The following is a 23,166-nucleotide window of genomic DNA, read 5'->3' as shown; positions in this document are numbered from 1 at the left end:
ATTTACAGTAGAAAATGTATGGGAAGAGCTGGAGAAACTGAAAGTGGACAAAGCCATGGGGCCTGATGAGGTTCATCCTAGGATACTGAGGGAGCTCAGAAATGTGCTTGCGGGTCTGCTGTGTGACCTGTTCAATAGATCCCTAGTGGTGCCGAGTGATTGGAGAAGAGCGGTGGTGGTCCCGCTTCACAAGAGTGGTAACAGAGAAGAGGCTGGTAACTACAGACCGGTTAGCCTCACTTCGGTGGTGGGAAAAGTAATGGTGTCACTGTTGAAAGAGAGAATAGTGAACTATCTACAGTCGGGAGAATTGATGGACCAGAGGCAGCATGGATTCACCAGGGGAAGATCCTGTCAGACAAATTTGATTGACATTTTTGACTGGGTAACCAAGGAATTGGATCAAGGAAGAGCACGCGATGTCATCTACTTGGATTTCAGCATAGCTTTTGATACGATCCCGCACAGGAGACTGGTGAATAAAATGAGAGGCTTAGGAGTGAGTGCCAAGGTGGTGGCCTGGATTGCAAACTGGTTGACGGACAGAAGACAATGTGTGATGGTAAATGGAACTCTCTCTGAAGAGAGAGCGGTTTTAAGCTGTGTACCGCAAGGATCGGTGTTGGGACCGGTCCTGTTCAATATCTTTGTGAGCGACATTGCGGACGAGATAGAAGGTAAGGTTTGTCTTTTTGCGGATGACACTAAGATCTGCAACAGAGTGGACACGCCGGAAGGAGTGGAGAGAATGAGACTGGATTTAAGGAAGCTGGAAGAGTGGTCGAAGATATGGCAGCTGAGATTCAATGCCAAGAAGTGCAGCGTCATGCATATGGGGAGTGGAAATCCGAATGAACTGTATTCGATGGGGGGGAGCAGGGCTGATGTGCACGGAGCAGGAGAGAGACCTTGGGGTGATAGTGTCTAATGATCTGAAGTCGGCGAAACAATGTGACAAGGCGATAGCTAAAGCCAGAAGAATGCTGGGCTGCATAGAGAGAGGAATATTGAGTAAGAAAAGGGAAGTGATTATCCCCTTGTACAGGTCCTTGGTGAGGCCTCACCTGGAATACTGTGTTCAGTTCTGGTGACAATATCTCCAAAGAGACAGAGACAAGATGGAGGCAGTCGAGAGAAGGGCGACCAAAAAGGTGGAAGGCCTTCATCGAATGACTTATGAGGAGAGATTGAAGAATCTAAATATGTACACCCTGGAGGAAAGGAGGAGCAGAGGTGATATGATACAGACTTTCAGATACTTGAAAGGTTTTAATGATCCAAAGACAACGACAAACCCTTTGTCGGGGAAAAAAATCAGCAGAACCAGGGGGTCACGATTTGAAGCTCCAGGGAGGAAGAATCAGAACCAATGTCAGGAAGTATTTCTTCACGGAGAGGGTGGTGGATGCCTGGAATGCCCTTCCGGAGGAAGTGGTGAAGACCAGAAGAGTGAAAGACTTCAAAGGGGCGTGGGATAAACACTGTGGATCCATAAAGTCTAGAGGACGTGAATGAATGTGGAAAAAAAGATTTGCATTCACAAAAAAGCTGGGAGTAGCTTGCTTTTTACGGCAGTTACTACCCCAAACCAAATAAGCCTGATACTTAACTTTCAATGCATATCCAGCATAGCTCTCTGCTTCAATGGCAGGGGAGAAAGACTGATACTTCACGCATATCCAGCATAGCTCTCTGCTTCAACGGCAGGGGAGAAAGACTGATACTTCACGCATATCCAGCATAGCTCTCTGCTTCAACGGCAAGGGGAATAAAGAAAAGTGGATCTATATACAGACAACCAAAAAGGACTGAATTACATAGTCTGGGTAAACAAATAAGTATGGGTGTAGCTTGCTTATTGCGGCGGTTACTACCCCTAACTAATTAAGCTAGATATTTCACTTAGATGCAGCTCCAACACTGCTGTCTGCATTAATGGTGAGGGTGGAAGGGAAATAGAACCAAAAGGTTACTAAGAGCCAAGAGTAACAGATAACATAGAAACATAGAAACATAGAAATGACGGCAGAAGAAGACCGAATGGCCCATCCAGTCTGCCCAGCAAGCCTCACACATTTTTTCTCTCATTCTTATCTGTTACTCTTAGCTCCTTGTTCTATTCCCCTTCCACCCCCACCATTAATGTAGAGAGCAGTGATGGAGCTGCATGCAAGTGAAATATCTAGCTTGATTAGTTAGGGGTAGTAGGGGCAGTAACCGCCGCGATAAGCAAGCTACACCCATGCTTATTTGTTTTACCTAGACTATGTTGTACAGCTCTTGTTGGTTTTTTTTTTTTTCTTCTCCCCTGCTGTAGAAGCAGAGAGCCATGCTGGATATGCATTGAAAGTGAAGTATCAGGCACATTTGGTTGGGGTAGTAACCGCCGTAACAAGCCAGCTACTCCTCGCTTTGTGATTGCGAATCCTTTTTTTTCTTCACCCCTGTCGTTGAAGCTATGCAGGATATGCGTGAAGCATCAGGTTTTTGTTTTTTTTTTTTTCCCCCTGCCCTTGAAGCAGAGAGCTATGCTGGAAATGCGTGATGTATCAGTCTTTCTCCCATGCCGATGCAGGAGAGAACCATGCTGGATATGCATGGAAAGTGAAGTATCAGGCACATTTGGTTTGGGGTAGTAACTGCCGTAACAAGCCAGCTACTCCCCGCGTTTTGAGTGCGAACCCTTTTTCTTCTCCTTTGCCGTTGTAGCAGAGAGCTCTGCTGGATGTGTGAAGTATCAGTTATTCTTCTCCCCTGTCATTGAAGCAGAGAGCTATGCTGTATATGCATTGAAAGTGAAGTATCAGGCATATTTGGTTTGGGGTAGTAACCGCCGTAACAAGCCAGCTACTCCCCTCTTTATGAGTGCAAATCCTTTTTTTCCATTACCTCTTGCTGTTGAAGCTTAGAGCGATGTAGGAGTCACAGTAAGCATGTGTATGTTTATTTAGTAAGGGTATTGTGTCAATAGCCATCATTCTGGCGAGTCACCCACTCTTCATTGGCGGCCTCTTGACTTTATGGATCCGCAGTGTTTATCCCACGCCCCTTTGAAGTCTTTCACAGTTCTGGTCTTCACCACTTCCTCCGGAAGGGCATTCCAGGCATCCACCACCCTCTCCGTGAAGAAATACTTCCTGACATTGGTTCTGAATCTTCCTCCCTGGAGCCTCAAATCGTGACCCCTGGTTCTGCTGATTATTTTCCTACGGAAGAGGTTTGTCGTTGTTTTTGGATCATTAAAACCTTTCAAGTATCTGAAAGTCTGTATCATATCACCTCTGCTCCTCCTCTCCTCCAGGGTGTACATATTTAGATTCTTCAATCTCTCCTCGTACGTCATCCTATGAAGATCCTCCACCTTCCTGGTCGCCCTTCTCTGTACCGCTTCCATCTTGTCTTTGTCTTTTTGTAGATACGGTCTCCAGAACTGAACACAGTACTCCAGGTGAGGCCTCACCAAGGACCTGTACAAGGGAATAATCACTTCCCTTTTCTTACTCGATATTCCTCTCTCTATGCAGCCCAGCATTCTTCTGGCTTTTGCTATCGCCTTGTCGCATTGTTTCGCTGTCTTCACATCATTAGACACTATCACCCCAAGGTCCCTCTCCTGCTCCGTGCTCATCAGCCTTTCCCCCCCCATCGAGTACAGTTCATTCGGATTTCCACTCCCCATATGCATGACTTTGCACTTCTTGGCATTGAATCTCAGCTGCCATATCTTCGACCACTCTTCCAGTTTCCTTAGATCCCGTCTCATTCTCTCCACTCCTTCCGGCGTGTCCACTCTGTTGCAGATCTTAGTGTCATCCGCAAAAAGACAAACCTTACCTTCTATCCCGTCTGCAATGTCGCTCACAAAGATATTGAACAGGACCGGTCCCAACACCGATCCTTGCGGCACACCAGTATGAGGAAAAAAAAAAGTGCGGAACTTGCTTGGCAGACTGGGCCGTTTGGTCGTCTTCTGCCGTCATTTCTATGTTTCTATGAAGTCTGCTTCGCTCTTGTGGAGTCATTATTCATATTTGGTTGCATACAGTAGTGAAACAGTCTGGTATTTCCTACTGTAGTGTGTGTGGCAGTGTAGAGTTTGTTTTGGAAGGAGCATAATCTGTTTTAGTGTGCTCTCCAAGTTAGGTACTTGCCTAGCAAAGAAAGGGAGAGGCACTTCCCTGCCAGTTCCCTTGTGTGGACTGGTGGGATTAGGGAGTGAGAACAAGGTTTTGCCAATTTTCTGAGTTATTTCTAAATAAGACCTGTGCCTTCCTGGTAGGCTGAATCCCCTGCCCAGGTGGCCAGGAGGGAATTGCTACTTCTTCGTCCAGTTCAAGAGGGAGTTTCATTGGCCACCTAAGTGAAGAAAAAGAGAAGTTCCCTGTACGTACTGCTGGGTTATGCCTCCAGCATATGGAAACAGAGCCCCCTTCAGTATTTCTCTGTCTCCAGCAGATGAAGGTGGCAGAACCTGTGGTCCTGGTAGCTTGATTCTTAAAAAAAAAAAAAAAAAAAAAAAAGAAACAGATAAGTAGAGCAATCCTTTTTATTTGTTTGGCTAACTCAAAGCTACTGTAGCTTTAAAAGAAAAGAAAAAAGGGGGGGGGCCTCCTGAGGGGACTGTTAATTTTCTCCTTCCCTCCTCTGTGGTAGGCTTGCCAGGGGCTTCTCTTAGCTTCCCACGTTCCCGGAGCAGCTCAGCGGTGAGTGACTTGGGGGGATTTACCGGTGGGCCAGTCCCCCCTCCCCCCTCCCCCCCCCCCCCCGGCCCAGAGACAACTACGCGTTGTACTCTGGTGAGGCCAGCAGGTGTTGATTTGCCAACTTAAAAAAAAAAAAAAAAAGACAGCGCCTCTTTTGTTTTCGCCTCCCGGGCTCCAGCCTTCATTTTTGAGGCTTCCCCTCGTCTAGACCGCAGCGATGCCGCACGCCTTGGCATGCTGTGCCTGCGGGGAGCCGTGGATGCGGCTCTCCCGCAAGAACCTTTGCTCTCTGTGTCTCCCCAGGGGCAAGGGCCCATCGGCGGCAGCGGCCGGGGGGAGGGGGAAGCAGACAGCTCTGTACTGTGGTGCAGGCAACCCGATGCTGCCTCGTGGCGCTAGGCCTTCTCCGCTCCCCCCGGAACGCGAGAACAGCAGCCGTTTTGGGGGCTGCGGATGCGGATGCAGATTGCTCAACAGGGGGAGGGGATCTCCCTCCTCAGCTGTTCCCCCACAATCAGTGCCCCAGGTCTCCCCGCGACTCCTTTCCCACCTCCCCTGCTCCTTTGGGGACCCCCCCCCCAGTGGGAAAATTTAAAGGGCCAGCCACCCTTTTCAGCGGACTTTGTTTTGTTGATGCATATGGCATACTTAACTAGCCTTATGCTCACGGGGGATCCGGAGCCTGCTCCGGGTCAGTCTGTGGCTGGGCCCGCTCCTCCCGCGAAGATTCCTAGGCCGGATCCTCCCGAGGTCTCCAGGATTAGGGTGGTCCGGGGAGGGTCCGGTCCCAGGGACCAGGGAAATACCGTGCCGGCAGATCTGCTTCAGGTGGATGCAGATGAAGATTCCGAGCGTGTGGTGCCAGTGTAAGGGGATGATCCTCGGGTGCTTTGACTCTTTCGTAGGGAGGAATTGGAGCCGATGATCCCGCATGTCCTCGTGGAGCTGGGCATACTGGCCGACAGGCGCCTCAGGATCAGGACACGGTGGATCTGAGACTGTCTGGTCTTAGCCCCCCCGACTAGAACTTTTCCGTTTCATCCCATGTTGCTTCAGCTGATGTTTCAGGAGTGGGTTACTCCGGAAGCTAACCTTTGGGTAGGCTGAGCTATGGACAAATTGTACCCACTGCTGGATGACTCTCTGGACCTTCTTAAGGTTCCTAAGTTGGATGCGGCCATGTCAGCAGTCACGAAGCGTACAACTATTCTGTCCTAGGAGAACACCTATTGCAGGTAAGCAACTCTGCTTTCCCTGCCATCTGTGGACAGGAAAAGAGATATGGAGGACTATCGCTTGTTATGGCCCTTGGATGTCAAGAGGCATATCTTGAGGTATTTGGAGGAGAGTTCAGGGCGAACTCAGCCTAGAGTTGACATAGGCACGAATGAATTGTTTGAGCGTCCGATTCATTCTCTCTGTTTGCCCGTTTGATTGGGGGTGATACGCTGATGTCAAGTCTAAGGGGATCAAATTTGCGACACAGCGCCCTCCAGAACTTGGCGGTGAATTGAATACCTCTGTCGGAAACAATGTGTTTAGGCATGCCGTACAGGCGAAATATATGCTGTATGAACAGCTTGGCAAGTTCTGGGGCAGATGATAGTCCGGGTAATACCACAAAGTGCGCCATTTTTGAGAAGTGGTCCATAGTGACCCATATAGTATTGTTCCCACTTGAAGGTGGCAAATCAACAATGAAATCAGTCGCGATGTGTGTCCATTGTTCGTCCGGAACAGGTAACAGCTGTAGGAGACCCCAGGTGCAACCGTCAGGAGGCTTTTGTCTGGTGCAGGTAGTGCAGGATTCAACATATACTTGGACGTCTTTTTTCATAGACGGCCACCAATAGAAACGTTGTAGGGTGGCAAGAGTACGAGCTTGTCCAGGATGGCTAGCTAAGCGGGAGTCATGAGCCCAGTTCAGAAGTTTCTTCCGTAGTGTCTGAGGGACCACCGTTTTTCCAGCTGGAACAGAATGGGTAGCAGCCAGAACTATCTTCTCTGGATTGATGATGTGTCTGGGTGCATCAGGAACATCTTCAGGTGTAAAGGAGTGTGAGAGAGCGTCTGCCTGGACATTTTTATCAGCAGGGCGGTATTTGAGCAAGAAATCAAATTGGTTGAAGAATAATGACCATCAGGCTTGGCGATGGTTGAGTCTCTGCGCATGGCGTAGATATTCCAGGTTTTGTGATCAGTGAACACTGTTATCTGGTGCTGTGCACCTTCTGGCCAGGGGCGCCATTCCTCAAATGCAAGCTTGATAGCGAGCAACTCTTTGTCGCCGATGCCATAATTTCTCTCGGCTGGAGAAAAGCGTCTGGAGAAAAATGAGCAGGGATGAAGAATATGCGTATCACTGTGCTGACTGAGCACGGCCCCTACGCCGACATCAGATGCGTCGACCTAGACGATGTATGGCCAATGAGGGTCAGGATGACGTAAACAGAGTTTCTTGAGGAATGCCTCTTTAAGGGCTTGAAAAGCAGTGACGGCATCTGGAGACCACTGTGATGGGTTGGCTCCTTTTTTAGTCATGGCAGTAAGTGGCCCTATCAAGGTCGAGTAGTTCTTGATGAAGGTGCGATAATTAGTGAAGCCCAGGAAGCGACGGAGAGCTTTAATACCAGTAGGCTGAGGCCAGTCTTGTATGCTTTTTGTCTTCTGGGGTACCTGAGTCACTCAGTCTGGAACTTAGGAACAGCGAGGCGAAGCGTCTCTGTGGAAAGGAATTGAGCAAGATGGAATCTTTGCTAACTCGCTGGTAGGAAGGTACGGTAGGCTTAAGTACACGTAGGCAGTGATGTCATGCGGAGGATCGCCCCCAAGGTTCCCTCCATGATGTGGATAAGATGGGGGCAGGCACGCTCACGTGCCCTAAGTTACACCAGATTCAAGATGGCGACCGGGATCGCCCACACCGTCCCGGGATCGCCAGAGAGGTCGGCGTGCAGAGGCAGAGGTGGCCATCTTTGCCAGAATCAGAGCTATTGGGCAAAATGAGGTGAGCAGCAAAGGTCACAGCCGTCTGCGACTGGGCGCATCAGGTGGTAGTGGCAGCGGCTCTCCGACGGGAGGGGATTCTAGTCCATCCCTACTTGGACGATTGGCTCATTCAAGCGAAGTCAGAGGATCTATGCAAGACGGCGGTTGCCAAAGTGATGCAAACCTTCACTCTCTGGGGTGGATCATCAATTCTGCCAAGAGCCAGTTGTGTCCTACCCAGGTCCTGGAGTTTTTGGGGGTGAGGTTCAATACTCGGATCGGGAAAGTTTTCCTTCTGCAGGAACGGATAGACAAGCTAACGTCTCAAGTTCGTCGTCTATTGTCCCTACCGGTTCCCAAGGCGTGGGACTACTTGCAGGTGCTTGGTTCTATGGCGTCTACTCTGGAGTTGGTTCCATGGGCTTTCGCTCATATGAGACTGTTGCAGAGGGCTTTGCGCTCATGTTGGGATCCCAAATCGGAGGAGTTTCAAGTGCCCTTTCCACTCCAGGAATCTGCCAGGTCCAGTCTAGCTTGGTGGTTGATCCCCGAACACTTGTCTTGGGGGGTGGATCTGGAAGTCCATCAGTGAATCATTATGACGACAGACGCCAGTCTTTCCGGTTGGGGGGCAGTTTTCCAGGCCCAAGTGGCGCAAGGCCAATGGACACAGCAGGAAGTGCAATGGTCCATCAATCGTCTGGAAACATGGGCGGTACGAATGGCCTTCAGAAGTTCCTGCCTCTCATTCATCATCGCTCAGTGACAGTGCTCTCCAACAATGCGACAACGGTGTACATCAACCGGCAAGGAGGAACAAAGAGCCGTCCCGCGGAGGTGAACGAGCTCATGGCCTGGGTGGAGAGAAATCTGCTCAGGATAGCGGCTTCTCACATTGCCGGGGTAGACAATGTTCAGGCAGACTTTCTGAGCCATCGGAGACTGGATCCCGGAGAGTGGAGTTGTTAACTCATCGGTGGGGGATTCCCCATTTGGATTTAATGGCGACTTGGGGAAAGCCAAGCGCCACGCTTCTTCAGTCACAGAAGAGAGCACGGAGCAGAAGGAATGGATGCCCTTGTCCTTCCATGGCCCCACGACATTCTGCTCTACGCCTTCCCTCCTTGGCCCCCGGTGGGCAAGGTCTTAAGAAGAATAGAGGCCCATCCGGGGACAGTGGTTCTGGTGGCTCCGGAATGGCCACGGAGGCTGTGGTTCGCGTGTGTCATCAACCTTGCAGTGGACGGCCTGCTCCGTCTGGGTTATCTTCCAAATCTCCTGAGGCAAGGACCAGTATTTTTCGACCAGGTGGATTGCTTTTGTCTAGCGGCTTGGCTTATGAGAGGCGACAGTTGGGAAAGAATGGTTATCCGGATACGGTGATTTCCACTCTTTTGCGGGCTCGCAAGACTTAAACCTCTCTTACTATGTCCAAGTCTGGAAAGTTTTTGACTCTTGGTGTAGTAGGTTGAAAGTTTCGCCTAGGCAAGCCTCGATAGTCCACATCCTAGCCTTCTTACAAGAGGGTTTGGCGAAGGGGTTAGTTTTTCAGTTCTGTAAGGGTTCAAGTGGTGGCTTTAGGCTGTTTACGAGGGAAGGTGGAAGGAGTGTCTGTAGCGGCTCATCCTGATGTGGTGCGTTTTCTTAGAAGTGCTAAGCACTTGAATCCACCTCTGCGAGCTGTTTGTCCTTCTTAGAGTTTGAATTTGGTTCTTCGAACATTGTATGAACTTCCTTTTGAACCGCTCAGGCGCGTTACTTTAAAGGATCGTAACGCTCAAAACTGTGTTTTTCATGGCTATCTGCTCGGCTCGTAGAGTTTCTGAGATTCAGGCTCTATCTTGTTGCAAACCTTTTCTTAGGTTTTCAGATTTTGGCATTTCTCTGCGAACAGTGCCATCTTTTCTTCCTAAGGTTGTATCGGCCTTTCACGTGAACCAGTCAATTGAGTTGCCTGCGTTTTAGGATTTGGATAAAGATTCTCCGTATGCATGTGAATTGAAGTTGGATGTCAGACGGGCATATGTGTCAGAAAGGAGTTCTTACACATTTAAAAGCTACCAATTCCAATTTATTACTTGATGTATCACAATTCTTACAAATAAATCAAAGTGATATACATAAAAATAATATATATTAAAAAAAAAAAGTTTCATATACATATATACATACATACCGTATATATATTCTATGATACCCGAGACAGGCCTTGCAGTAAATACTGTTTTATGTATGTATATATGTATATGAATCATTTTTTTAATATATATTATTTTTATGTATATCACTTTGATTTATTTGTAAGAATTGTGATACATCAAGTAATAAATTGGAATTGGTAGCTTTTAAATGTGTAAGAACTCCTTTCTGATGTAAACTCCTTTTTAGTTGATGGGCTTTATCTGAAGGGGCCATAAAAAAATTAATAGATTTCAAAGCTAACTCCAACTGTCACATTTACAATCTTCTAGTCCCAAAGGATTGTTTTTTTAAGTATATTAGTATATATATATATATATATATATATCAATCATTTATTAATAAACTTAAAGATCAAACAAAACAGTATTTACTGCAAGGCGTGTCTCAGGTATCATAGAATGCAGTCAGTGGCATCTGTCTTCAAAAGCCATAATAAACAGGAGTGTTTTAAGGAGTTTTCTAAAATGAAGCAACTTGTTTTCAGCTCTGTGTTCTTCAGGCAATGCGTTCTAGAGGGTTGGACCAGCTATACCAAACATCTGTTCTCTAGATGAGATTAAGCGGGCATGCTTCAAGGTCAGGACTTCTAGCAGATGTTGAGAGGAAGAATGGAGGACATGAGACGGGGCGTATTGGTAGACAGCACATTGTAGACACGGAGGAACCAGGTTATGTAAAGCCTTAAAAATAAGTGAGAATAATTTTAAAACATATAAAGATAAACCACAAAAAGCAAAATAAAACTTCTTAAAATAAATTAAGAAACATGAAAGGACAAACTAAATAAAATAATCATGAAACAATAGACAAATGCTTAATAAAACCAACAAACCAATGAAATGGACTTGAAATACAAATAGGTTTTCATAAAATGACAGTAACTACTAGTATCTGTTGTTGCTGCGTAGTGCTGAGAGCAGAACCAAAGTGTTGGTATAAATCCTAAGTTTTTTAAATGTACACTGTCAACCCCTCAATATTTGCGTTGTGCTAAAGAGCTTCATTCCGGAGTTCATAAAATGTAATATGTTGCCTCTACATCTTATGAACTGCAGGAGGAAGCTCTCTTTGGCTCAGGGCAAGTACTGAAGTGAGCATTAGCAGTGAATTTGAGAGATTGAGACTATATCCAGCATACCCTGGCTTTTAGTGAGATTCATTCCTGTCATGGTGTGTGCAAAACAAGCCCATCTGGAGAAACTGCCTGCAATGAATACTGGAAAAAGCTCCCACTTAATTGGCATGGGGTCTTTTTTCTTATTGAAGTACACTGGTAGCTCAGACAATTTTTAGCCAAGAAATTGACTTCAGCTTTATTGTGATAACAAAATTGGCCATGCTTTAGGTGGACAATGCTCCTTTAAAATGTATGTTTAGCTTTATTTATTGAGTGCTCACAATGCACCACATTTACTCGCAACTTGTTACAGATATATTAACGACATTTAAAGTAGTTCAAATGAAATAATGTTTATGAAGGAGGTTCAAAGCAAATCATCCCCCAACACAGCCATGTGTCCCCTGTTAACTTCGGGAGGGACAAAAACTCGAAATAACCTCAGAGGTTTGCATAAATGAAAAAGTACAAAGAGCAACGCTTCTCTAAGTCATTCAAAATGTTAATATATCTGTGACAAAAGTTGCAAGTAAATATGGAGCGTTGTGAGCAACTTACTGAATATTTTGTTTATTAAAATTATTCCTTTGGGTACTGCACTCATGTGTGGTACGTTGACTGTTCCAATGGGAGTAAGTTTACATCCACCTCTGATGTTTTGCTGTTTATTTACTGAGTATCATTTATATCAAAAGAAATAAAATGCTTTTCTTTATCTGTTCTCCCTAAATTATGCAGGAATTAACCATTTTAGGAAAACCCAAAAGACCTCGCTCTGCTTTCAACATCTTTATGTCTGAGCACTTCCAAGAAGCCAAAGGAATTTCAATGCAGGTAAGGCACAATAAGAAAAGACAAAAGGAAGAAATGAAATGATGGATCAAAGAGTCTCTTCCTTCCATGGAGGAAGTGGGTATAGGGGGCTTAGCACATTTTTTAAAGTCCCCTATTTAGTTTTTAACCAGATAAATTTTTGTAGCTCCTGCTGCTGCCAGCATTCACTGGCATCTTGATTACATCTAGCCCAGTAGAAGTCAGTCAGCCCCAGTATTTGATGGATTTCCCTTGGTAGCAGAGTTTATAGCACATGATGCATTCTGGTATTTCTGTATAAGGTAGGACCCGATGACTGTTACTTGTTCAGAAAAGATTTTCTAACAGCATTCTAAAAAGATGCAGAAAAGCAGAGGTTGCATTTTTTTTTATTCCTTCAAATTATTGACTGCAAAACAAATGTATATATGTCCTCTTATCCTAGGCAAAGATGAAGAACTTGTTTGAAGACTGGAGAAGATTTTCTAGTTCTCAAAAACAGGTTTGTGGTATCACTCTAAAGAGACTCTTGGCAGGGGCAGACTGGTGGGCCAAGAGGTCCTTAGCTAAAATCACTGTGAACCTGGAAGATGTAATAGGCCGGATTGACAAACTAAAGAGTAGCAAATCACCTGGACCGGATGGTATGCACCCCAGGGTTTTGAAGGAACTCAAAAATGAAATTTCAGATCTATTAGTTAAAATTTGTAACCTATCATTAAAATCATCCATTGTACCTGAAGACTGGAGGGTAGCCAATATAACCCCAATATTTAAAAAGGGCCCCAGGGGCGATCCGGGAAACTATAGACCAGTGAGCCTGACTTCAGTTTCAGGAAAAATAGTGGAAACTATTCTAAAGATCAAAATCACAGAGCATATAGAAAGACATGGTTTAATGGAGCACAGTCAGCATGGAGTTACCCAAGGCAAGCCATGCCTCATAAATCCTCATTTTTTTTGAAGGGGTTAATAAACATGTGGATAAAGGTAAGCCAGTAGATGGAGTGTATTTGGATTTTGAGAAGGGGTTTGACAAAGTCCCTCATGCAAGGTTTCTAAGATAGCTAAAAAGTCATGGGATAGGAGGCGGTGTCCTTTCATGGATTACCAGCTGGTTAAAAGACAGGAAACAGAGAGAAGGATTAAATGGTCAGTTTTCTCAGTGGAAAAGGGTAAACAGTAGAGTGCATCAGGGATCTGTACTTGGACCGGTGCTTTTCAATATATTTATAAATGAACTGGAAAGGAATATGACGAGTGAGGTAATCAAATTTGCAGATGATACAAAATTATTCAGAGTAGTCAAATCACAAGCGGATTGTGATAAATTGCAGGAGGACCTTGCGAGACTGGGCATCCAAATGGCAGATGAAATTTAATGTGGACAAAAGCAAGGTGATGCATATAGTTACACGATGATCGAGGGGTTATAGGGGCGCTTAGAGAAGATAAGGCCATTGCGGAAAGATTAAATGATTTCTTTGCTTCGGTGTTTACTGAAGAGGATGTTGGAGATACCCGCACCGGAGAAGGTTTTCATGGGTAATGATTCAGATGGACTGAACCAAATCACGGTGAACCTAGAAGATGTGGTAGGCCTGTTTGACAAACTGAAGAGTATTATATCACCTGGACCGGATGGTATATACCCCAGGGTTCTGAAGGTACTCAAAAATGAAATTTCAGACCTATTAGTAAAAATTTGTAACCTATCATTAAAATCATCCATTGTACCTGAAGACCGGAGGGTAGGTAATGTAACCCCAATATTTAAAAAGGGCTCCAGGAGTGATCCGGGAAACTACAAACCAGTTAGCCTAACTTCAGTGCCAGGAAATATAGTGGAAAGTGTTCTAAATATCAAAATTCAGAACAAAAAGAAAGACGTGGTTTAATGGAACAAAGTCAGCATGGCTTTATCCAAGGCAGGCTTCACAAATCTGCTTCACTTTTTTGAAGGAGTTAATAAATATGTAGATAAAGGTGAATCAGTAGATGTAATATATTTGGATTTTCAGAAGGCATTTGACAAAGTTCCTCATGAGAGGCTTCTAGGAAAATTAAAAAGTCATGGGATAGGTGGTGATGTCCTTTCGTGGATTACAAACTGGCTAAAAGACAGGAAATAGAGAGTAGGATTAAATGAACAATTTTCTCAGTGGAAGGGAGTGGGGAGTGGAGTGCCTCAGGGATCTGTTTTGGGACCCGTACTTTTCAATATATTTATAAATGATCTGGAAAGAAATACGAAAAGTGAGGTAATCAGATTTGCAGATGATACAAAATTGTTCAGAGTAGTTATCACAAGCAGATTGTGATAAATTGCAGGAAGACCTTCTGAGACTGGAAAATTGGGCATCCAAATGGCAGATGAAATTTAATGTGGATAAGTGCAAGATGATGCATATAGGGAAAAATAACCCATGCTATAGTTACACAATATTAGGTTCCATATTAGGAGCTACTATCCAAGAAAGAGATCTAGGCGTCATAGTGGTTAACACATTGAAATCGTCGGTTCAGTGTGTTGCGGCGGTCAAAAAAGCAAACAATGTTAGGAATTATTAGAAAGGGAATGATGAATAAAACGGAAAATGTCATAATGCCTCTGTATCGTTCCATGGTGAGACCGCACCTTGAATACTGTTTCCAGTTCTGGTCGCCGCATCTCAAAAAAGATATAGTTGCAATGGAGAAGGTATAGAGAAGGGCGACCAAAATGATAAAGAGAATGGAACAGCTCCCCTATGAGGAAAGACTAAAGAGGTTAGGACTTTTCAGCTTGGAGAAGAGATGGCTGAGGGGGGAATATGATAGAGGTGTTTAAAATCATGAGAGGTCTAGAACGGGTTAATGTGAATCAGTTATTTACTCTTTCGGATAATAGAATGACTAGGGGGCACTCCATGAAGTTAGCATGTGGCTTATTTATTTGTTTTTATATACTGATATTCAGCATATGTTATCACATCGGTTTACATAGATCAAGTTGAAAAAGGTTACAATGCCAACAGGGTGTAGTAAGTGGGAGAGAAAAACGGGGGGGCGGGGGGGGAGAATTAGAAGATAGGCAAATAAAGAAAAGCTGATAAAACAAATAAATTGGTAAAGAAAAACTTGAGGGAAGGGTTTCTTTTATATTCATTTACGCATATGGAGGATAGGCATTCTATATTATTTTAGTTACATAGGATTGATGTGGAAGTGTGTTAAATGGATAGGGTGGGATATTGTAGATTGTATATTTCGTGGAGGGAGATGGGTTGGTGAGTGTAGTAGGGGGTGAGTGAAAGGGAGGATAGGATAAGGGGTGAGCATGAGTGAGTTGAGTGGTGATTGTTCTCATGATGCTGTGAATGCCTTTTTGAAGAGCCATGTTTTTAGTTTCTTTTTGAAAGTTTGTGACGTTGGTTCAAGTCTTAGGTCGGTGGGGAGGGTGTTCCATTGGAGGGGTCCTGCTATGGAAAAAGCACGTTCTCTGGTTGAATTGCGGTGGGTTAGTCTTGGGGAGGGAGTTGTTAGAAGACCGGTGTTTGTGGAGTGTAGATTCCTATGTGGATTTTGGAAATGAAGTGTGACATATAATCGGAGAAAGTTCTTTTTTCTCAGTGTACAATTAAACTCTGGAATTTGTTGCCAGAGGATGAGGTTAGTGCAGTTAGTGTAGCTGTGTTTAAAAAAGGATTGGATAAGTTCTTGGAGGAGAAGTCCATTACCTGCTATTAATTAAGTTGGCTTAGAGAATAACCATTGCTATTATTAGCAACAGTAGCATGGAATAGACTTAGTTTTTGGGTACTTGCCAGGTTCTTATGGCCTGGATTGGCCACTGTTGGAAACAGGATGCTGGACTTAATGGACCCTTGGTCTGACCCAGTATGGCAATTTCTTATGTTCTTATCATGGCGTGGGAAATCAGTTGGATAGGGGATTCCCCCAACAGGTGCAGGGCCTGACTCTTGGGCAGAGCTGGACAGGATCTTCTGCCTGTCCAACCACCTCCCCCTTGGGTTGAGCCCGCAAGTTCTGATGGCTGGCAAGGCTTTCTGGGAACAGTATATGGCTAGCAGAGATCTGGGCAGGCAGTGTTCAGAAGAAGTCAGGATCCAAGCAGGGGTTCAGGGCAGGCAGCAAACAAAGTCGAGACCAGAGACAGTCCAAGTCAGTAACAAGATCAGTCCAAGGGATACTGACAGAAGGCAAGCCAATGCAGCACAGGGAAACCAAGGGACTGGCAGAGGAGACAAGGGCTGGGACTGGAACTGGAGGCGAGGCAGATGTGGGGAGACAGTGGCTGGAACCGAAGGCCCATAGGGAAAAGGAGAAGACAAGACAAGGACAGATAGGACTGGGCAGGACTATGAGAACAAGTAATATACAAAACAGAGGCTAACAAGAAATTAAATCAAAGTATATATACAAGACAAAGGAGAAACAGAGAAGGAAGCCTAAGTAGGCCACAAGGCAGAGCAAACCAGGGGGACTGAAGGCAACAAGACAGCGAGGCCAAGGAGGCTGCAGAACAAGGCGAAATAAGAAATCCACAGGGGCCACGCAGTAGCAAGGCAAGGTGGGCCAATGCAAGGAGCAAAGGTGACTCAATGACGAGGCACCAAGTTGTGGGAGAAGTAGGGCTAAATAGGGCTGGCCTTGTTGAGTCATGGGACCATTAAGGGAGATGGTTAGAGCAAGCGAAAGCATGGCTTCATGAGGACTTCTCCTGAAGGGGAGGCAGCCAGAATCTACTAACTGTGGGCCCAATGTAATGAAATATGAGCCAAATTTTTGCTGACATTTATCTACTTGTACAATAAAAATTGAGCTAACTCTCAGTGCAGTAAGCTAATACTATACTAATGCATTAAAGTGCATTAATCTGAAAATATGCTCAGAAGACATTCTTAATGTGCATAAAATATGATTTTCTGCTCAGTCTTCTGTGTATAAAACAAGATTTATGTGCACAAAACAATTTGTGAGCATAAAAAAAAACAATTGTCTGCAAAGCATATTCTCTGAGCATTAAACATGTTTTATGGGGAGAAAACCTGATTTGTTCACATTGTATTATGTGCATAAATTAGAATCCAGGACCCCTGCACCACAAATTTCAGGTTCACTACCATAGACTTAACCAGTGTAACTTTAGTTCAGCTCTAACCAGAGTTACATTTTCAACATTAAGAAACCATGAGTTAAATCCATGTACCTCTCCACATCAGGGACTAATAATTATCTTCATTAACATGGAGTTGAATGGAGGACTGCTAATTTGTGCACAGGTTTTATGCTGGTTTGGGCATACATATTTTGCAAGCAAAATTCCTTGCTGCATCAAGATTAAAGTTTGCACAGGAAAAATGTGTACATATTCATGAGTAGATCTGTGTAAATAGCCCAGCGCACCTTATTACATTAGGGCCTATGTTCGTTTGGTGAGGTTGAGAAGGTCAACAGGATTAAAGAATATTTTTACCAGATTTTTTGGGAGTTTAATAAACTCCCAAAAGTGAAAATGAAGAGAGCATTTGACATTTTTATCTTTTTTTTTTTTTTTTTTTGCTTTATTAAGCTGTTTTTTGTTCTTTTTACATATTTATTGTACATATGTGATAGTGTTTACCTTAATATATATGTTTTATTGTAACCCGCTGTAATGTTCGGTGTGTCTTGAACTTAAGTGAGCCCTTGGGTCGAGGCGAGCAAAGACTCCGTCCACAGGGAGGAGCCCTGTGGGCCCTTACCCCGACAGGCAAGGTCTCAACAGAGATACAACAGAGAGACTACTTTATTGTACAGCAACAAATCCTGTAGAGCAAGCAGACGAGTCTGGAATCAGCTGATCAGTCCAGTAGAACTCCACAGCGCAGAGAGTCCCAGTGAATATCTTATCTAGGCTTGCTTGTGCTGGCTGTCCCGGTAGTGGCCCGCAGCGCGGGGTAGGCCGGCAGCCGCTGGTAGAATGCACAAGACACGATAGATCCGGTAGTGGTCCGCAAGCAGGGTAACCCGAGAATCCGTGCCACAAAGGTAGAATACTCACACCGGAATGGTAGAGGCAGAGGTAGCAAGCCCCGAGTATGACTGGAGCAGGATCAGCAGGAGTAGATGAGAACGATGCAGGAACTCACTGAAATGAGAAGAGAGAGATGGCTCTCCGAGGAGCGGATAGCCCTGAGTGCAGCAAGGCCCCCAAGGAGCGGGTACCTAGGTCACCCAGTAGTCAGTGAGGAAGTCCCAAGGTAGCGGAACTATCAGGATGAGATTCCTTGCTAACTCGTAGCTCAGATGGTCAGCTTGGTCAGCTTGGTTTAAGTATCGTGAGCGGGTGACATTATGCGGTGGGGACGCACCCGAGGTTCCTGCCATGACATAGTTCAAAGAATGGCAGGCACACATGCCTAAGTAACCCCGGATGAAAGATGGCTGCCGGGAGCGCCCACGCCGTCCCGGACACGCCATGACGGTCGGCATGTGGAAGCGGAGGCCGCCATTCTGCCCAGACTTGGAGCTGAATAGAGAAAGGAGGTGAGCAGCATAGGTCGCAGCCGCCTGCGACCGGACACAACCGTACCCCCCTTATTAGGGATCCTCCCAGGGGGTTTTGGTTTCCTGGGATGAGCGGAAGCAATGTAGCATCTCTTTGTCCAGTATGTTGGCAGCAGGCTCCCAGCTGTTCTCCTCTGGTCCGTACCCTTCCCAGGAGATGAGGTACTCCAGTGCTTCACTTTTTTCGCACATCTGGGATATCATCTACCTTGTAGGCGATGTCATCTTCAGCATCGAGGGGTTGTGGATCAGGAGTCTTCTGAGAAAACTTGGATAGGATAAGTGGTTTCAGAAGTGAAACGTGAAAGGCATTATGTATTTTCATTGAGGGTGGTAACCTCAAGCTGTAAGTCAAAGGTCCCAAACGTCGGAGGACAGTGAAGGGTCCAATATGTTGTGGAGCGAAAAGAACTGAAGGTAGCTTGAGTCGAATATATCTGGTACTGAGCCATACCTTATCTCCTGGCTTAAATTGGGGAGCTGCTTGATGATAGCGGTCATAGGATTTCTTTGCTCGTTGTCCAGCTTTATGAAGAAGCTCCTTAGTCTGGATCCAGAGTTGATGAATTTCGTCAGCCGTAGCTTGTGCAGCTGGAGATGTACCAGTCAATGGTATTGGGAGTGGTGGAAGTGGTTGATGACCATACACAATCTGAAAAGGTGAGGATCCTGTGGCGGGTGCTGGATGCAAATTCAAGGCAAATTCAGCTCAGGGTAGTAACTCTGCCCAATCATTTTGCCTTGAGTTGACATAGGCGTGGATGAATTTCTTAAGAGTCCTGTTCATTCTTTCTGTTTGCCCATTGGATTGAGGGTGGTATGCAGACGTCAAATCCAGAGAGATATCACATTTTCGACACAATGCCCTCCAGAACTTGGCGGTGAACTGGACTCTTCTGTCTGATACTATATGTTTCTGCATCCCATGTAAACGAAAAATGTGTCGAACGAAGAGCTTGGCTAACTCCGGAGTAGTTGGCAGTCCCGGAAGAGCAACAAAGTGAGCCATCTTTGAGAACCGATCCACGGTAACCCATATCGTATTGTTGCCATTAGAAAGGGGCAGGTCGACTACAAAATCTGTTGCGATATGTGTCCATGACTCCATCAGGAATGGGCAAAGGTTGGAGCAGGCCCCAAGGATGACCGGCAGAAGGTTTTTGCCTGGCGCAGGAGGTGCAGGACTCTATGTACGCTTGCACGTCTTTCCTCATAGACGGCCACCAGTAGTATCGCCGTAGGTATAGAAGGGTATGGGCTTGTCCAGGGTGGCCTGCTAACTTAGAGTCATGAGCCCAATTCAAAAGCTTCCTCCTTAAAGACAGGGGAACCACAGTCTTCCCTGCAGGAACCGAATGGGTAGCGGCCAGCATTAACTAACAGATTATTTTATTTATTTATTTTAATTTTTTCTATACCGGCATTCGTGAAAATATCACATCAAGCCGGTTTACAATAAACAATGGGTGATAACCGGAACAGAGAACGAAATAATATGAACTATAAATAATATAGATGCAGTTACAATAAACAGGGAGACGTACAACTAGGAGCAAGAAGAAGACAAGATAGAAACTTTAACAAAGTGTATAAACCTGTAGAATGGAGGAATTTCCAAAAATGGATGTTTGAGAATTATAATGAATTGTTCCGTACAAGTATGTAGTTTAACAATAAAGGCGAAATCATAAGTAATGAAGATTCTGGATGATAATAATGCTTAGGGGTAGGATACCAGGATGGTTATAATAATAAAATATGTTGATTGGAGGTTGAAAATCGGATAGAATAGTTTTTAATCTGCGTCTGGGAAGGCTTGTTTGAAAAGCCATGTTTTAAGTCTTTTTCTGAAAGTCAGTAAGCAGGGTTCCTGTCTAAGTTCCGTTGGTATGGAGTTCCAAAGCGTGGGTCCTGCTGTGGAGAAAGCCCTATCTCTGTAAGTTATGTGGAGGGAAGTTTTGGAAGGCGGTACTTGTAGTGACTCTTTGTAGTACTCTCTTATGGGTCTGGAGGAAGTATGTTTTATGAAAGGGATTTGTAGGTTGAGAGGGGCGATTTGTTGGATGGATTTGTAGATTATGGTGATTGACTTATAAAGAATTCTGAAATGAATTGGTAGCCAGTGTAATTCTTTAAGGATTGGGGAAATGTGCTCTCTTCTCTTTGTATTAGTTAGGATTCTGGCTGCAGTATTTTGAACCATTTGTAGTGGTTTGGTGTGTGCTGATGGGGTACCTAATAATAAAGAATTGCAATAGTCTAACTTGGAGAAGATTATTGCTTGTAGGATAGTCCTGTAGTCATGGTTGTGGAACAGTGGTCTTATTCTTTTTAGAACATGCAGTTTATGAAAGCAGTCTTTAGTAGTAGTCTTTATCTTGAAAAGCACAGTACCCTGTATCCGGCACAACATGGATTTAGAAAATATTTTAGTACTGAAACCCTTTTAACTTCATTACAAGATATTATCCTCAGAGGAGCCAATAACAGCCAAACCTACTTCCTGATCATGCTAGATATTTCAGCAGCCTTTGATACAGTTAATCATAAAATCCTCCTGGATAGACTAAATGAAATAGGCATCAAAGACTCCACACTGAAATGGTTTAACTCTTACTTAAAAAATAGAGCCTTCAAAGTAAAAATTTCTTGATAACGAATCACAATCAATTGATCTCCAGTATGGAGTACCACAGGGATCCTCTCTATCTTCAACCCTTTTTAATATTTATATGCTTCCTCTGTGCAGAATTCTGTCAGGCCTCGGTCTAACACATTTTGTCTATGCTGACGACATTCAAATTTTAATACCGATCGAAAAATCTATCGACCAAAATCTTAAGCTCTGGGATATATACCAATCTGCCATTGAAAAAGTACTAACCCAAATGAATCTTTCCCTAAATACAAATAAAACTGAAATTCTATACATCTCACCTAAATTAAGCAAGACAAAAGAACTTGAAATTCAAGAAGTAGCTAAAAATTACTCCATCTCCCTGGAAGTACGAGATCTAGGGATCTTCATAGATTGCGAATTCTCAATGAAAACTTGCGTTAAAAAAAATCATAAGCGATGGTTATTTTAAATTAAATATCCTTAAAAGATTAAAACCTCTTCTATTTCCAAAAGATTTTAGAACTGTTTTACAGGCACTTGTCTTGTCAAGATTAGACTACTGCAATTCACTATTTTTAGGCCTACCAGCAAATGTTACAAGACCATTGCAACTTCTGCAGAACTCAGCAGCTAGACTTTTGACAGGAACTAGAAGATCTGAGCATATCACCCCTATATTGAAGGAACTTCACTGGTTGCCAGTCAAATACAGGGCCCAGCATAAAATCTTGTCCCTAATTCACAAACGCTCTACAATGAAAAAATTGAATGGTTAACTTCATCACTTCATTTCCATATCCCTTCAAGAATCACTAGATCAGCCGGAACAGGGATGTTGCCAATTCCTTCCCCTAAAATTGTGCATCTAAATAATGTAAGAGACAGAGCTATCTCTATTGCTGGACCCCAACTATGGAACTTTATACCACAGGAATTACGATTGGAAGCAGACATTAAATTATTTAAAAGGGGCATTAAAACATGGCTTTTCAAACAAGCCTTCCAAGGGCTGTTAACTTAATGATTTCAAACTCCTGATTGTATACCAACGTAATGTATATTTTTTATTTTATTATCTCTACTCTTACTATACTGCCTCTCTAATTGTTTAAATTTTATGATTATTTAGCTTACTATTTTTATTTTTAGCTTACTATTTTATTTATTTACATTACGAAACTATGTATCTACTTCCTTTCTTATTTTGGAAATGCAAATATTTTTAAATGAATATTTGTTAACTACTGTAAACTGATTTGATATGCTTGCATGAAAAATCTGTATATAAAACTTATTAAATAAATAAACTTCTCAGGGTCAATGATATGACGTGGCTCATCAGGGACATCAACCGGAGTAAAGGACTGGGAGAGGGCATCTGCCAGAACATTTTTCTCAACAAGACTATATTTGAGCAGGAAGTTGAATCTGTTGAAAAACAGAGACCATCTAGCTTGGCGATGATTTAGCCTTGGAGCGTGCCTAAGATACTTCAAATTCTTGTGGTCAGTGAACACTGTTATCTGGTGTTGGGCACCTTCTAACCAAGGACGGCACTCTTCAAATGCTAGCTTGATAACAAGTAGTTCCTTATCGCCAATGCCGTCATTCCTCTCCGCTGGTGTGAAGTGACTTGAGAAAAAGGAGCAGGGGTGTAAAACAAGTGAATCGCTGTGCTGGCTAAGTACAACCCCTACGCCGACGTCTGAGGCATCTACCTCAACGATGAATGGCTTGTGAGGGTCAGGGTGGCGTAAGCATGGTTTCTGAAGGAAGGCCTTCTTTAGTAGTTGGAACGCGGAAATGGCCTCTGGAGACCATTCAGAGGGGTTAGCTGCTTTCTTTGTCATGGCTGTGAGAGGAGCTGTCAAGGTAGAGCAATCCTTGAAAAGAACGATAATAATTAGTGAAGTCAAGAAAGCGGCGTAGGGCTTTGATTCCAGAAGGTTGAGGCCAGTCTTGTATGCTTCTCATTTTCTGGGGATCCATCTGAAATCCTTTGTTCGACACAATGTACCCCAGGAATGGAACAGACTCTTGGTGAAAGGCACACTTCTCAAGCTTGGCATACAAATGGTTATCCCGGAGCCGCTGTAAAACAGTAACGACATCTGCTTGGTGGGTTTGCACGTCATGGGAAAAAATAAGGATGTCATCAAGATAAACGACCA

At 44.3% G+C, this 23,166-nt stretch overlaps 1 protein-coding gene across 1 annotated transcript in view; it reads left to right on the top strand.

The window, feature by feature from the left end:
• Positions 1-23,166, top strand: part of TFAM (transcription factor A, mitochondrial) — a 103,746-nt gene that overhangs the window by 62,805 nt on the left and 17,775 nt on the right. The window contains exons 5-6 of the mRNA XM_029609771.1: positions 11,749-11,844; positions 12,269-12,325. Coding sequence (XP_029465631.1) covers positions 11,749-11,844; positions 12,269-12,325 — 153 coding nt within the window. The remainder of the gene's footprint in view (positions 1-11,748; positions 11,845-12,268; positions 12,326-23,166) is intronic.

This window comes from Rhinatrema bivittatum, chromosome 7 (assembly GCF_901001135.1).
Source record: "Rhinatrema bivittatum chromosome 7, aRhiBiv1.1, whole genome shotgun sequence".
Taxonomy (NCBI): Eukaryota; Metazoa; Chordata; class Amphibia; order Gymnophiona; family Rhinatrematidae; genus Rhinatrema; species Rhinatrema bivittatum.
The sequence above is the reverse complement of the archived record's forward strand: the minus strand, read 5'-3'. Positions and strand labels throughout refer to the sequence as shown.